At 45.1% G+C, this 17,311-nt stretch overlaps 1 protein-coding gene across 1 annotated transcript; it reads right to left on the bottom strand.

The window, feature by feature from the left end:
• Window positions 1-1,169: 1,169 nt before the first annotated feature.
• Window positions 1,170-4,009, bottom strand: LOC147438191 (cytochrome P450 93A2-like). The gene is made up of 2 exons (XM_086486083.1): window positions 3,149-4,009; window positions 1,170-1,802 (listed from the first exon to the last, which is right to left on the bottom strand). The coding sequence occupies exons 1-2, from the start codon at window positions 3,635-3,637 to the stop codon at window positions 1,170-1,172; spliced, it is 1,122 nt and encodes a 373-aa protein (XP_086342209.1). The 5' UTR covers window positions 3,638-4,009.
• Window positions 4,010-17,311: the final 13,302 nt, after the last annotated feature.

Here is a 17,311-nt window from a genome sequence, read left to right as displayed (position 1 = left end):
TACTGCCTTGGCGCTATAGAGAGCCCTACGTCGTCGATAAAAGAGCTGGTGCATGCCATTGAAAAGGTCACGACACGTGGAGCAAGGAATTTTTTTTTGAACAGAGCCACGTGGGTTAACGAGAGGGTAGCATTGCGATTTTGGCTTCTACGCTAACGAAGTAATAACGCATGCAGACATATCAAGAAAAGAAAAATCTTAATGTTGTAGGAACAATCTCAAGAGACCTCAAAGCTCTATTAAGCCCTTTCCTCAAAAGGGAGACACATAGAGAGGGTTCCCATCTCCCAAACTCTGTGTCACTCCAATCTCCCACAAAGGTAGAGAAAACGATGAGAGAGAGAGAGAAGTCTCAAGTATCTAATGTTTTTAGAAGGGGTTTATATGACATCAAAACGAGCTTGCAAGGGTGTGTGGGGAAGGCAGTAGTTGAGAGAGTTATGTAAGAATTAGGCGAGGCTATATTGATAATGCAGAAGTGTAGTAACAAGTATGGGTTGGGTTGTGTTTAAGCTCTAGCTAAATAGAGAACATAGAGGAATATTATCTTTGTACAAAGTACAATATGAGTGGAAGAGAAAGAATGTCTTATTTTTAAACAAACAAAGTGAGTAACTAAGCAAGAGAGGTAGAGAGCACAACCTTATGGCATAAAATATGTCCACAGTGACTTAGCCCAACACATCATGGATCAAGATCTGGTTTAAATGCTCCATTACTTCAATATATTTCTAGAAAAAAATTTGCAACCACCTATTCCACTTGGATATCCTCTCATATTATAGATCTAAAAGTTATCCTAGCAGACCATAGATGACCATAACGAAAGGTTCTCACATAGACGATCCCCTCATTGAAGTTCACATTAATTATTGACTAAATTTACTCATTTTCTAGTTCTTGTGTGCAATTTTAGTTGTGCAGGTCTATGTCACACTCACACTCACTTGCATATGTGACTCTAGCCAAAGATTCTCCCAGTATAGTGCTTGCAAATACTGTCAAACAAGAATAATCTGGCACAATGGATATTTAAATAGTAAGTATTTTGTTCTTACAATAACTTACTTAAATTTTGAATACAAAATGATAACAACTATTTTATAGCTTGTGCCATACTTAGTCTAGTGGTCACAATTTTACAAATTTGCCTGTTTGGGCAACACCAATCAACATTCAAATCCATCAGCTCGTGGAGAAGGTATGATACATAATGGAGAAGCCAAAGTAACGCTCAACCCAAATTTCTCTTCAAAATCCACAATAGGAGAAGTAGATGGGAGCTTCCAATCAAAGGCTTGTACGAGACTAGCAACAAAAAAGTGAACACTCAAAAGGCCTAGCGAGAGAGCAGGGCACTTTCTCTTACCAGAGCCAAAGGGGATCAATTCAAAGTGTTGCCCATACACATTCACATGTGAGTAACTTCCCTTTTCCATGAAACGATTTGGATCAAATTGTGATGGATTATCCCATACATTTGGGTCTCTACCGATGGCCCACACATTCACGAGTACATGTGTGTCAGTTGGTATCTTGTATTCACCCACTTTGCATGCTTGGCTCGATTGATGTGGCACAAGGAAGGGAGCTACAGGGTGAAGTCGCATAGTCTCTTTCACTACTGCTTGAAGGTAAGGCAAGTTGGTTAGATCCTCTTCTTCCACTAATCTTGTAGTTCCCACTACCCTATCAAGCTCATTCTGGAGAGCTTTTAATATAGGAGGATTGGCAAGAAGCTCAGCGAGTGTCCATTCAATTGTGATCACTACAGTTTTTGTACCTCCCAAAAACATATCCTGCAAGAAATTGATGAAACAAAAATTGACTTAGAAGCATATGAGCTTCAATCTACTTGAGAATTTTACTAAATTTTTTGGGACTTTTATACATGTAGTGTGTCCGTATAGCAGAAAGAAGGAAGAGAGAGAAGTGAACTACCTCTAAGACGCATTGCATGGACCTTGCCTAGGCTTCAACTAGACAAGCAAAAAAGAATGTAGCTAGGATGTTGCAATCTTCGCTGATGAAAAGTACACTGAAGGCCAATTTTTTTGTGAATGTTGATAGAGAGACATTTAAGATAGGACTTAGAACAAAGATTCATGGTAGAACATGCTGCAACGACATCTAATGTGCCCACTATATCTTGCAATGTCACGTTAAATTTTGTAGAAAAACAAGTTTTGTTTCTAGAATCTCTCTCTCTCTCTCTCTCTCTCTCTCTCTCTCTCACCCACTATATCTTGCAGTGTCACTTTCTATATATAAGGGTGGGTTCAGACCGGAAGGGTGCAAGAAAACCCTCTGCTCAGCACTTCCAGGCGGAAAAGAGCACAACCTTCGTCTTCCACTGCCTTGCTATTCACACAAGGCGATAGCTGCGTGGCCTGTTTTGCTTGCATGGCGAGTCCTCATAGGCTGCAGAAGACGCTTGTCAGGGTGGAAGTGCTCACGAGCGAGAGGGGGGGGGGGGGGGGGGGGGGGGGGGGGGGTCGGAAGAGAAACAGGGCACGGTGGAAGAGAAAAAGCGTTTCTATGCCTTGACGTGGTTGCCTTGTCAGCATCTTCCACTGCCCATTGTGAACGGGGCATCAAAAAGCCCGCTTGCTGATTGGCCGGGAGGAAAATACAATGGCTTCTGCCGCCCAGTGTGAACTCGGCCTAAGTTTTGTTTTGGGTAGATCTTTGAGGTCTCTTTGGAGGTAGTTTTGATGTTGAAACTTCTAATCTACTCTCTCTCTCTCTCTCTCTCACTCACTCACACACACACACACACACACACACACACTCGCTCTTTGGAGGTAGTTTTGATGTTGAAACTTCTAATCTACTCTCTCTCTCTCTCTCTCTCACACACACACTCTCTCTCTCTCTCTCTCTCACACGCACACACTCATCTTTTATATTTATATATATATATAAAAGATAAGACGTCTTGGGTTCGAGACGCACTTTGGAGATAGTGTCGATGTTGAAACTTTTAATCTACTCTCTCTCTCTCTCTCTCTCTCTCACACACACACACACACACACACACACACACACACAAACAACTCAAATGCAATTAAAATAGACCTTTTCCCCATTGAAATCGACCTTCGTAGATGTTTTCTCTCTCTCTCTCTCTCTCTCTCTCTCTCTCTCTTATTACTCCCTTGATATTGTCGTCCGTCAGTTCCGGCAACGACAGCAGCACATCCAGCACATCACTCCCCATGGCTGAGCTGCTGCCACTATGCCTCCTGTCCCTCTCATTCGCCCACCGCCCAGAGCGACGCTCATCAAGGACCTCCTGCAGAAGATTGCCCCACTGCAGCGCCACCGCTTTCATGCGCCTTTCATAGCCCTGCAAGTCCATACAAGCCAGCCACGGTATGAAGTCCCCCAAATTGAAGACGCCCACCTCACTCATGAGGTCCGTGGCATGGCGCGACACCTGCGAGAGGATCCGTCCGATTGTCATTTTAGCCACAATGTCCAGCATCGTGGCCAGCAGTGCCGGCCGCAGCTGCATGGGACTGTCTCGATTGGCGAGGGTTTCAGAGAGGAAGGATCGAACCCCGGCGGCGCGAATGGGCTGGAAAGAGAGGATGCGCTTGGGGGAGAACAGGTCGGATGAGCAGAGCTGGCGCATGCGGCGCCAGTAAGCGGAGGAGGGGAGGTGAGGATGCCGGAGCGGTTAAAAGGCGAGGTGGAGGGTGGCGGCGGAGCGGTGGCGGGAGGCGAAGCAGTGGTCGTGGCTCTGGAGGAGGAGCTGGGCGGCTTGGGGTGTGGAGGCCACGATTGCGAGGACCGAGCCCAGGTGCAGAGACATGAGGCTATGCCCGTGCCGCTTCGCTAGCTCGGCCAGTGTCTGGTGTGGCAGCGGGCCGGGTGCCGGAGGCAGCTGCCATTGCTCTTGCCGCCCCCTGCGTTCGGACCCCCACAATATTGCTACCAGGTACACAAGTGCCGCCGGTAGCATGATAAGCGCAAGCTCACTTGCAAGCATCTCTTCTCTATTGCACAACAGGTTCAGCTCTTTCCTCAGTCATATCCAAGAGAAGCGGAAGCTCACTAGTCAGCATCTCCGCTTTTGCACATCAGCTTCAGCTCTTTTTTTATTCACACTAGTAAAACGGCGCCGCCTCCTGCGACGGCATGGCCCCTCTTACCTTGAAGCCCCTTGCTCTTGACAAATTTTATAAAAGTAGATCAAAAAAAGTATTCTCTCTAGAGTCCTTTGAGTAGTGCTCAAAAATTACCTAGGTTTAGCCTTTAATCCCACCTTCAAAATTTGAAATCTACCTTAAAAGAGTCGAAAAATCTAATGTATTTGAGAATTAAACCAAGTTTTTTGAAAAAAAAAAATATGGAGCCCTAGTTCTAAGGTCCCTCTCTCTCTCCCCCCCCAACACCACGTCCCGATGGTCTAGCTAGTGTAATCTCACCTGCAAAGTTTGAAATTTACCTCATACAATACATTTTGAGGATGACAAAACCTACATATCTTGGAAAAAAATTGTGTATTTTTATCTAGATACTCCTAAATTTTGGCAAACAACCTCTTAGGTTGGGCTTAGGACAGCCCGATGATAGAGAGCGCTCATCCACGCTCACACACAACCATTATAATACTAAAAAGCCTTCACTTGGGCAGCACCCCCCCTCGAAAGTGAGGGTCTTCCACTCACTTTGCAACATGAATTGCGGAGAGTGGAGTTTTAACTAAGGATCACCTACAGTAGCAAATGCCAAAATGATTTTTTTCCAAACTGTAGCAACGAATGAAGGCTAGAGGGAAAATGATTTGGAGGACATGCACTCATTCTCACAACCCATCAAAGCTCAGAACTGCAAGTTCTTGCCCTCACAACTTTGCAAAAAGGTCACAATGATGCCATATTGAGAGGCTTTTGTGTGCTTAAAGTCAATAAAACACATGGAAACATAGTAAAATTTCATCTTATTGAGATGTGCATGGCGGTAGAAGAAAGCCTTTGCAAGAGCCTCGCATACATGGCCTAGCTTGGCCTCATTAGACTGTTCCTTCAAAAATGCACCTATCTACTCCAATTTACCAAAATAGACTCACGTCACACACATACAGATCTAGAGAGAGAGAGAGAGAGAGAGAGAGAGAGAGAGAGAGAGAGAGAGAGAGAGAGAGAGAGAGAGAGAGAGAGAGAGAGAGCACATGATGGTTGCAAGTCTCTCTACCGTAGGACTGTGACATAGATTGAGGCCAAGAAGTCAGTAGATACAAAGAGTAGCAACAGAAACAGGAAGAAGCCTCAAATATTGTGGCTATCAAACCTTGAGAGCTGGAGACCCCGGGATGGGTGGTTGACCAGAGAGAGAGAGAGAGACAAGACGGTCGTGATCACCTGCCAAGCTGAGACGTCACCAAAGATTACTAAGTAGAAAAACAAAAAGACACGTGCAAGGTATTTGCCATGTCCGTCAGTTTCTTCCTTATCCTTATCAATGGATTCTCCAGAGGCCCTATTCCTATGAATCTCAACTTGGGAGCCCAAAGGGCCTTAATGCGAGTGCATAAAGAAAAGCTACCCATTGCATGCCATAGCCTATGTGTAGATCAATGATGTGAAGTGTTGTATATCTGATAAGGTGTTATCTAGTATTACTTGTTAAGAGTTAGATGGTAGAACCTCCCTATCATATTCACATTGTAAAATACACATAATGCCTCTAGCATATCGCATGCGGGTAAAGACATCCTAGTTATAGACTTGGCACAACTCCTCTTTGGAACAGGGCATGAGCCTAGCTTCAAGTACCTTGGTTCAATAAAAAGCCAATCTTTGGAAAGGAGTTCCACTCACATGATCTCTCTTGTAGTCGAGACCTCATACCACCGCTATGCACACAAGTAAAAGAGGCAAGAGATTGATGTTTGATTTTTTAGTTTTCTCATTAGAATCTCTGTAGGGGGGAGATTCTCTAACTCGGGCTCATGCACCATCATCACTGCTGCAAGTGGGTGTTTGAGGGCTATCGATTATTTGCGATTCTGTCACGATCCTTGTTTGAATGCTCTGGTGCATGTCTAGATCCATCCGATCACCATCACCATGAGATGTCGCAAAGAGCTACGTATTTGGGTGATGAAAATGTGAATGCTCTATGTTGGGTATATTGAGAAGATCTAATATCAATAGCATCATAACCATTGTGTGACGCTTTGAGGCTGGACAACTTGCCAGGATGATTGCGGTGCTTGAGGTGAGGTGAGCTCAGTAACATCAATATAAAGAGAGGCGTCGACGGCATTAGAGGATGAAATGGCACTTTCCATGAGCTCAACCGCATCAGAGATGAAATGGCACTTTCCATGAGGTCGCCAATGAAACCTAAGGTTATATAAGAGGCTTCAGACCTAATCTAGCATTCGGTTCATTAGTGATGACAGGTGGCTTGAGCTGGCGAGAGTCCAACTCATGAGCATCGAGTCTTTGGGTCCGCTGTCAGCACCGCCACTGTCACTCCACTTCGACGACTTAGCACCAACGACTTGGTTTTTTGGGGAGTTGGGATGCTTGGGGGCTGTGACGCCGTACTATGATTGGTCTCAGGAATGCCATCAACAATATTATATAAGATCAGTGTTCGGGAAAAATGTGTCTCAGCTTAATATCGTGTTGTTTTCAATTTCCAAAATGTTGGTTGAGAGCAAGGAGAAAAGGAGAAATTCCGCCCCAAAATAGAGAAAAATAGTGTAAAAACCTGAAAAAGTAACCTAATTTTCTCTTGGCAAATTGAAGGAAAGGAATTTTCGATGTTTGAAATAATGATTTCTCCCGAACACTGTATAAGATCATTGTGTGATGTAAATAAGCACGAACAATGTTTCACCTGTATGGAAGTAGCATGGAGATCAACGCGAACAGTCCACCTCCGTGACCACGCCTCTCGACTGCCATCACCCCTAGACATGGACACTGGAGACTATGAATACTGTTGTACATCATGGCAACATGCGTCGCTCTCTTGCATGGCAGAGATGCACAGTGTGAGTGGAGCGTGCAAACAACTCTCTTACAGTCCAGAGTGCACAAATTACACACCTAATGGCAATGTTCGGGAAAAATCATTTTTCCAAACATACAAAATTCCTTTCCTTGAGTTTGTCAAGAGGAAATCTTAGAAAATTAGGTTACTTTTTTAGGTTTTTACACTATTTTTCTCTATTTTGAGACGAAATTTCTCCTTTCCCCCTTGCCCTCAATTGGCATTTTTGAAATTGAAAACGACACGATAGTAAACTGAGACACATTTTTCCCGAACACTGCCTAATGGGCTCTCTCTCTCTCTCTCCCTCTCTCTCTCTGTGCAGGGCACACTATCGCCAGACTTGGCCGGATGAAAGAGCTTTCACCACGTGTCTAGGAGGGGGTACAGAATCCCTCCCCCTAGATAAATAGTATAGATATAGATTTCTTCATAACCTAAATTTAGCACCCTCCCAACCATCTCGCGTGCTCCCCAGGCTGTGTGCATACCGATGGTAGCGAGGAGCTTGAAGCTTCATCCTCTCCATAGTGAGCACCTATAGATTTCGTGGTTGCCCCCACCTCCGATTCCTAAGACGGACGCCTCACCACCAACATCGATGGCCCCAGTGCTGCGATAGGAGCTTAAGGTTGCCCCTTTTAATCCATAAATGTCTCTACCTTAGCTGCAACCCGTATCTGTGTACACCTACTGGCCTTCCACAACCTCCTCACAACCCTAGCTACAGACGGCCCAGCCCTCACCTCTGCATGCTACTGTGCTGGGTAGTTGCTTTCAACTCCCACCTACCGCCAACGCCAATTAGCCATCCAGCATCTATTGTTGAAAATTAACCTGGATACTTTTCAATGGACTCAGAAGCGGGCTACCAATCGGTGTGAACCTGCAGAGGTAGAAAGAGAAGAAGAAGAAGAGAGTTTTAACGTCGTAGGATAGTTGAAGAAGAAGAGAGTTTTAACGTCGTAGGAAACTATCCTGAGAGATAGAGAGAGAGAGGGGGGGGGGGCTATCCGAAGATCTGTTGGGTGGTGGGTAGCTGCATGAAGCAAAAATTGTAGGTGGGATTACACACACACCACAATAAGCATGAACCTGCGCGGAGAGAGAGAGAGAGAGAGAGAGAGAGAGAGAGAGAGAGAGAGAGAGAGAGAGAGAGAGAGAGAGAGAGAGAGAGAGAGAGAGAGAGAGAGAGAGAGCTATTAGGAGAGCCGGCTGGTGGATAGAACCAAATGTATACAGTTTTCAAGGTTGGCATCGCAAGCGGGCAAGTTTCAGGAGTCGGTGGCTGTTGGTGCTTCATCCATTTCTCGAAAGCCTCTCTCTCTCTCTCTCTCTCTCTCTCTCTCTCACACACACACACACACACACACACACATTAAATCTCATATGGCAATGGAGCCATGAGCGCAGAAGCTCTCTCTCTCTCTCTCTCTCTCTCTCTCTCTCATATGTAGATCCCAAGGCCCACAGTACCTCACTGAGAAGATAGCACCCAATCAGGTCAGAAATGGAGTATAGGGAGGATGCAGGACGTCCTTGCCGCCCATGGAGACCGTCGTCGCTAGGAGAAGTGTCAAGCTCTATCCATAGGGAGAGAGATAGAGAGAGAGTGGGAGCAGGTCTGATGATGTTGGACCAAGATGTTGAATAGTAGGCGAATGGTGCAAACGTGAGGACTCAAGAGTAGGCGAACGGAGCTGGCTGAAGCTTGAAGCCTTGAGGTGTGCATGGGAAGAAACGACAGGGTAGGAGCGGCGCCATGTTAAGGTGAAGAGGTGTGCACAACTCACAATAGGGCAAGAGCGGGTAACATTAAAGCTGAATGAAACTCAGGTTTCCAGATAGACTCATTTGTAGCCGTTGTAAACTCGCTATACGAAGCTGGGGGAGAACTCGGAACTTGCACACGCCAAAGGGGGGGAGGAGATGTTGGCCGGAGCAAGGATTTGCTAACACGTGGCAACCTGAATCTCTCCCCCCATTATAGATAGTATAGATGAAACTCGGGTTTCCAGATAGACTCATTTGTAGCCGTTGTAAACTCGCTATACGAAGCTGGGGGAGAACTTGGAACTTGCACACGCCAAAGGGGGGGGAGGAGATGTTGGCCGGAGCAAGGATTTGCTAACACGTGGCAACCTGAAACTCGGGTTTTTAGATAAATTCATTTGTAGCCGTTGTAAACTCGCTATACGAAACTGGGGGAGAACTCGGAACTTGCACACGCCAAAGGGGGGGGAGGAGATGTTGGCCGGAGCAAGGATTTGCTAACACGTGGCAACCTGAATCTCTCCCCCCATTATAGATAGTATAGATATTAACAAGCGGAAGCTCACTAGTCAACACCTCCTGTTTCGCACATCAGTTTCAGCTCTTTCCTCGTTCACATACAGAAACCGCTTTCGCACGTCAACTTCAGCTGTTTCCTCATTCACATATTCACAAACGGCATACCATGAGGTCCTCTCTCTCTCTCTATCATGCGCGCACGCACACACACACAGCTTTAACCTTAGAAAGGCAACATGTGAGATTTCCCAATGAGTGAAAATCTTATATCTTATCTTATATCTTATATCATCTTAATTGAGAGAGTCTGCCTGCCAGGTGGCAGCAAATGCTCCAAGCTCCAACCTTCACGATGCCGCTTCCCCTTCTAGCCGCTTCCCATCCACGCGGGCACTTAGCGCTGAGCTGGCAATCCACCTCCATGGGCATGTGCTTGCTTCGCTGGAAGCAACTCCCCCGTTGCCCGAGGTAGTGCAAGATAATAACCACACCCCGCAGCACGAGGGCGCAGTGTAGGCTCACTCAACACGAGGCAGTGCTTCAGCCGTCTTGAGTCACAGGAAGAGTTGGCCTTTCTCTCTTGATGCCCTCCTCTTAAGAGGCGCCCAGAGGAGAGGAGACGGAGAGTGTTGCAAGGTAGGGCACTGGCTACCGAATTCTGAAGCTGACCCTCTTTGCACATTTTTGCTGGCATGCTCAGCTTTTTCTACATCAGAACGTGCTTGGCCCTCCTCACTCGCCTTGGCCTCCCCCGCTCCCCCTTTCCTTGCGTGTCGCTTGCATTCATTCATCTGGAGCAGCACCGACGATCACCCTTTTCCTCTCTTTTTCCCCATATATCCAGCGATGTCTTTTTTTTTTCTCTCCAGTACTGCCAACCTCTACCTTTCAAGTTGTCAACCTTTGTTGTGTGCAGGCATTGCAAGCATGGAGAGTCTCTCTCTCTCTCTCTCTCTCTCATGCCAAGCTAGCCATTTTCAATCTCCTTCTCCTGGCAGTATTCAGCCAGAGAAGTAGGGCAAGTGAGGGGGGTTGAAGATGCCTCCGGGGTATCCAACCTCAACAGAGTACGTTGAGGCGGGTGGGAGGTAGTAAGGTCAGGGATGCAAGCTGACTGTCAACTTCAACTGCTTTGGCCATGGCGACTGCAAGTGCAATTATCACCAGGAGTACGTTGAGGCGGGTGGGAGGTAGTAAGGTCAAGGATGCAAGCTGACTGCCAACTTCAACTTCTTTGGCCATGGAGACTGCAAGTGCAACTGTCACCGGACGTAGAAACCAGGCTTGCTCTCGAGCACTAGCGGGGAGACGTGCCCTGATCGACCAGTGCGCACACTTGAAAAGAGGGCGGGTGGCACTGCTGGGGAAAAATCAATTTACAAACATGCAAAATTCCTTCCCTTGATTTTGTTAAGAGGAAAGTTTAGAAAATTAGGTTATTTTTTTGAGTTTTTACATTATTTTTCTCTATTGGAGCGGCATTTCTACTTTTCCCTTGCCCGCAATCATCATTTTCCCCTTGCCCTCAACTAGGCCTCGAGCTGTGGGGGAGTCTACTATCTAAACGGCCTCGAAGCCTCGAGTCGCACACACTCCCAATCGGACTTCACTGGTTGCCTGCAATGTTGTCGATGCTAATGCTAATGAGCTTGAAGGTAGGTGAGCTACGAGTTTTTAGCTTGAAATTTCTAGCATGATAATAGTAGAGACCGTTCTTCTCTTTGCAACAATATATTTTTTCTAACAAGCTTAGCTTGCTGCAAGGGTGTGCATAGGCAAGACAAGTAATGGGGAATATGGACTAGGTTCCTTTTTGGCGTGAGTAAGTGAGTGTGTGCCAAATGTGCCGTACCGAATGTGCCGAAATTCATATTCCTAACATCTTCATTAATGGGGAATATGAACCTAGTACCGAATGTGCTCCTTTCTCCATCTTCAATTGAAATAAAATGATCTTGTGTTTATTCTATTATTATACTATTCATGAACTTTATTTCTACGTGTCTGCTTGCAATTTGACCTTGGCTTCCATCCGGCAAGGCTATCAAAACAAAAGCTATATGGTGCATCAAATGCACTAGTTGCAACAAGTAGGCACTCTTTGGTGCTCTAGCCAGGTCCTTGCAGCCCCAACAACACATGCGGCTAGTGTGCAGAGAGGCCGGCCATACTAGTAGAGGTTTAATTTGACAATAATTAGAATTAACACTCTGATCATTTTGAAGATGTGTGGCATTTTGTAGGTGGCATTATACTAAACCTAGGCTTTCCTTGAGCAATGCACTCGAGAGTTTTCGACAAATCGATGGTTATATTTAAAGGTTTTAACACTAAACCTCTCTTAGTTTTTCGTGTTTCTCATCTTCAATTTTTTTAGAGGTGAATAAACTATATTCAAGTTGTAATATTTTAACCTTCAAATTCATAGATGTCACCATCATACTATAGCTATAGCCTCTCTCTCTCTCTCTCTCTCTCTCTCTCTCTCTCTATAGTGGTAGAGGTTGTCACACTTCTTTAATGAAGACAATCAATAGAAGCATCTATGCCCAGTCTATGTCGTGGAGTCCTTGGTTGCGACATTTGACCGCAAAGTAGTATCCCACCATCTCCCTCTCCCCACACCATCATGATGAAATTAACTAACGATCAAGCCATTGGCTTCCTCCCTGTTGACCACCATTAATGCAGTGCTAGCTTTCCGCCTTCCAATGCACTGTCGGTAGCTTTGGCATAAGAGGTAAGCACACTGCTTCTTCCATTCTACATCTACGCTCACTATCGTGGCTCGAAGAGCTCTTGATCAGCCACACCCAAAAATTTACAAAGACCACAAAAGGACAGAACGCATCCGCATCTACTATACTATACATGAAGCTTGATTTATCGTCGACAAAACATGACTTTTTTATCGTATCCGTCTACCTCCTATTCGAGCACATGATAAAGCTTATAATGTTGGCCTCTGCTATATCACTCCACTCATCTTCTTTTGCACTTCAATGAGTCATAGCAAGGGTCTCCATTAATGACTCTAGGGTTTGGGGTCTCTCATAGTAGTTGGAAGCATAATGAGTCATCTCCGACAACCTTGTTGCATCTTTAGGAGTTATCATTCTGCTCTTCTTCTTCTTCTTCTCTCTCACATGAGTCAACTTCGGACACTATCAAGCTTGTTCTCTCCGAAATCCATTCAATCAGTTGTAGAAAAGTCACCATTCACTCGCTCGGGGAGAGAGAGAGAGAGAGAGAGAGAGAGAGAGAGAGAGAGAGAGAGAGAGAGAGAGAGAGAGAGAGAGCAGGCACACATTGCAGCTCTCTCTCTCTCTCTCTCTCTCTCTCTCTCTCTCTCTCTCTCTCTCTCTCTTCCCGCTTAGTCAGAAGTTTTTTGGACTCATCATAAATGGACACGTGGAGAACCGGTTGCCTGAAAAGCAGCCCGCTTCATGCCAACACCTTCTCTAGGAGATTGAGCTCTGTGTAGCTGTAACGCACTATGTGGGAGACGGGATGGGCTCTCACCTGGAAATCGGAATCTCCTCCCCTATAATCGGATACATAAATGCTCTATGCGAGTCCTTCGATCACCTTTGACTCAGTGTTTTGGTCATCACTCTGGCAATGAACAAACTTGGTTAGTCTATAGGTGCGCATGAGAGACTGGGGAATAGAAGTGCGCCTATAATAGTAGAAGCAGGTGAAGGTGACTATGATCCCTTCTATATTTATCCTCTCTATAATGGTCTCTTCGTGCAGTTGTGTTGGGGCATGCCCTACTTATGGCATCCCTAAGGGCGCCAAATTGGTTCTTGCATGTTCTACCTTTCAATCTCCACTCTGGCAACCCACAATTTTAGCCCGTCTAGAAGCGTACATAAAAGAGAAGGTGCACGTGCTCTTCGTGCAACCATATTGGGGCTGATGATCGATCCACAACACACACACACACATATATATGTGTGTGTGTGTATATATATATATATATATATATATATATATATATATATATATATATATATATATATATATATATATATATATATATATATATATATATATATATATATATATATATAGAGAGAGAGAGAGAGAGAGAGAGAGAGAGAGAGAGAGGGAGATGATTCCCTAGCAATTACTGCTTGTCGTCCTCATCGTTGTTGCAACTACTCAGGTAAGAAGCTCTCTCTCTCTCTCTCTCTCTCTTTTCTTCCACATGTTCGCCTCCCAACCCCTCAACTAGGGAGGATTCTAGGTCCTTGGATGGCTTCCTTGCTCATTTCCACGGACTTGCCAAAATTTTGCGTCCACTCCGAAGTAGTACCTCTTCTCCTTGCCTGTTTGGCTACCTCCACTCCCACATCCAGCCGTCCCTCTCCAAAGTCTCGACTCATTCCTTGTGTAGCAACCACGTGGAATAGCCTAAATATAACTTTCCATAATAGATAAAAAATAAAGATTCTCATTTGCATGCACACTCATCCTCTACATGTCCTAAAGCCAACTTAGCAAGATGTGCACTTAGCTAGAGAGAGAGAGAGAGAGAGAGAGAGAGAGAGAGAGAGAGAGAGAGAGAGAGAGAGAGAGAGAGAGAGAGAGAGCATTGTAATTCAAGGTAGCATGGGGATGCTATGTGGGGAGGTAGTAGTCCAACTAAGCTGCTATGGACATGCTCTCCAATCATACCAATAATTGCGGTAGGTGGGCGGCAAGCTAGCTGGAAGCAGCCGAGGTCTTGTTCGCTCTTACCAACGGCCACTTCGTAGCTCATTAGTAGACATTTTGCAATGACTAATCCTATTTAGTTTCTCAAGCTCACTCATGAGCACACATAGAAGCACTCACACTACAACTCTTTCATTTCTCTATTCTTGCTTTCAAATGTATCAATATATGCATGTAAGTATGTATATGTTCCTGGGTGTATACTTTGTATGTGTGTGTGTGTGTGTATAGATATGTATGTGTGTGTTTGTGTGTATATATATATATATATATATTTATATATGTGTGTGTGTGTGTGTACGTGTGCATGCAAGTGTGTATGTGTATGCATGTATGTATGTACGTGTGCGTGTGAGTACATGTTTATGTATGTGTTATATGTATGTATTTATATGAGTGTCGTCTTAGGCAGAGAGAGAGAGAGAGAGAGAGAGAGAGAGAGAGAGAGAGAGAGAGAGAGAGAGATTCTATTATCATCCTCAATGGTCAAATATGACATTGGGTCTAAGAAGAACATATCCTATGGGGTGTGTGGAGGTGATAAGTTACCACAACCTTCCCTCCTCCACTACTTTGATAGCTATAATATCTTTCTATTCCAAAATCTTTCTCCCTATCTCTTTCACTATCTACACATGAATCATGTACTATCTAGAAGTTCTAGACTTGAAAGCTCCAAGACAATAATATTTAGTGGATTCCAAGCGGAAAAACTTAAGTGAATTGAGTTGCATTTCAGTCAATCATTTTGTTTCGAAGCATGATTCCACTTAGTAGTTGGCTATGTGGTCCGTGTGATGGATGTTCTCACCATGCATGTCCATATATAGGTGCATTTTCCTCATCAAAAGGCCATCAATCGTAGTGCATACCCAACAATATTAGCACATTTCAAGGAGATATCTGATCAATGGCAAGGCCAACAATAACTTATGCTTTTGTGACAATTCCAAGCTTCTTGTACATGATGCCATCAATCGTAGTGCATACCCAACAGTATAAGCACATTTCAAGGAACTATTTGATCACTGGCAAGGGCATTAATAACTTATGCTGTTGTGCCAAGCTTCGTATACATGTTGATAAAAGCCAAAGCATTGCCAAGCACAATTTTTTTTCAAAGAGCATTAGACTAACAATTGTTTCATGGATTTTCTTCCTCATGTGATTCTTTATATATGTGATGCAAGATCGATGATTGCATCTAGAGAAGTCCTCGATTTGGCTCCTTTATAAACAACCCAAACCTACATATACACACACCATCATCTGCATTGAAACCAATATAGCTCTACTCTACCACCTTCTTAACCACCATGACCAAGTGGAGATGGTTGAGAAACTTATTGTGCTTCATAGCTGTGAATTACAATACACAGAAGTTCAGTGACATAGAAACTCTATCTTGCAAACACAATCTCAACACTATGATTTACATAGGCTCAAGCTAGGGAACTCAAAATCATAACGATTAATCCTTGCTTTTACAATTTCTAAGGATATTTTCAAGCCTTCATGTACAAATTAGAGAAAGCAAAGAAATGTTACATTCATGATTGAGACCTTGAAAGGAAAAGCCCGTGCGTACACACACACACAGAGCTATAGCCTCGTGCAGCTATTAAGTCCATGCTCGACATAGAAGGTGAGGGCAAGAGTGGATGAATATCATCACATAACATTAATGGTGTTGTGATCAATAGAAGCTATAGCCTCGTGCAGCTATAGAGTCCACGCTCAACATAGAAGGTGAAGGCAGGAGTGGATGAATATCCATTACAGAACATTAATGGTGTTGTGATGAGTAGAAGCTCTATCAATGCACCTACTTTTGCTGCAATAGGAGCTATCTTGAGGTGGTGTACTCTGTGTGTGTGTGTGTATGTGTGTGTGTGTGTGTGTGTGTGTGTGTGTGTGTGTGAGAGAGAGAGAGAGAGAGAGAGAGAGAGAGAGAGAGAGAGAGAGAGAGAGAGAGAGAGAGAGAGAGACTAATATCCTCCTACCAGAGCGCATAGTTGTGGGCTATTGCCTCTCCTCTCGATCATGTTGGCTAGATCCCCCCCCTTTTTCTCTCTCTCGCTCTCTTGGCTAGCTCTTAGGCTCCCATGCAGAATAGCCAAGGTGATTGTTCGCCTCTGGTGAACATTATTTGCTTCTTGCAAGGTGTACTCTCGAACCCCCCCCCCCCCCCCCCCCCCCCCCCCCCCAAATTGCCTTCCCCATGGATAGTTGTCGCAACTCCACTTTTTCTTCATGCGCCACATGGCAAGCCTTAACTTCAGGAAATTGAGATGATAGTCCAAATAAGAAGTGTGCAAACCATTCTTGTGCTCTCAAAAGGGCACCACATTTGGCATGGAATATGTAGACCAAAGCATTGCTAAGAGCTGGGTCACGCCAGGGCATGTTGGGGGAGTAGGGGCAGGGCTACAGACCCGGTCACGCATTTGCATTGAGTTTGTGGGAGGCGCTGACAACGATTCATTAGGAAAGGATACGTTGGTGTGACCGCTTCTAATAGGAAGGCTGCAGCCTACGAAAGAGGAGATGAAAGAGCTTGCAGAAACCCTCATTGATAACTCACACGGGATCAACTCATGGGATCAACGGTGGAAACGAGATCAACCGTTGATCACGTGCTGCGTTTAATAAAAAAACGAGGTGCCCTGCTGCACGTCCCGCCCTTCGAACCCACGACCTCCCACTCCGCAGGCCGCAGCCTTATCCACCTGCCCTACCGCGTATTGCTGAAAGCATTGCGACTTTGCGCAATCAAAAGCTTGCCCCCCCTGGTGCGTCGATCCGACGGCCCAAATCGCGCGCGATGCCGTCTACTCGCCTCCGCCGTTGATCCCGCGAGTTGGACGCCATGTTATTTATAAACGAGGGTGGGGGTTTGTTGGAGAACAAAGAGAACGCAGTGGCTAGTGATCTGGTTGAGCGATACCATTATACCATCCCTCTCTCGGGATGCGTGAAATGTAGGAATTCCAATCTAGTTAATCGATAGACAACAACTCAATAAATAGCAGAGAGCATGAGGGGAGTGTTGCATTGAAATCTATAACAATACACCTTTCTATTGTTGGCATTTGCGCACCTACTATAGCGGAGCTACCTCCAAGTTGTTCTCTCTCTCTCTCTCTCTCTCTCTCACTCACACACACACACACACACACACACACACACACACACACACACACACACACACACACACACAGAGCTAGTCGCTAATCTCCTCCTACCTGCATGAGCCCAGCTACGGGCTATTGCCTCTCTTCTC

Source organism: Adiantum capillus-veneris, chromosome 17 (assembly GCF_014529385.1).
Source record: "Adiantum capillus-veneris isolate H3 chromosome 17, ASM1452938v2, whole genome shotgun sequence".
Taxonomy (NCBI): domain Eukaryota; kingdom Viridiplantae; phylum Streptophyta; class Polypodiopsida; order Polypodiales; family Pteridaceae; genus Adiantum; species Adiantum capillus-veneris.
Note: the sequence above shows the minus strand (reverse complement) of the source record. Positions and strands in the feature narration are given on the sequence as shown.

What these genes read in the sequence shown, in the direction of transcription:
- LOC147438191 (XM_086486083.1), bottom strand. Translation starts at nt 3,637, where the DNA reads ATGCGCCAGCTCTGCTCATCCGACCTGTTCTCCCCCAAGCGCATCCTC. An exon ending in ACAATATCAAGGGAGTAATA is followed by an intron (nt 1,803 to 3,148) that starts AGAGAGAGAGAG and finishes ATCAATTTCTTG; the next exon opens with CAGGATATGTTTTTGGGAGG.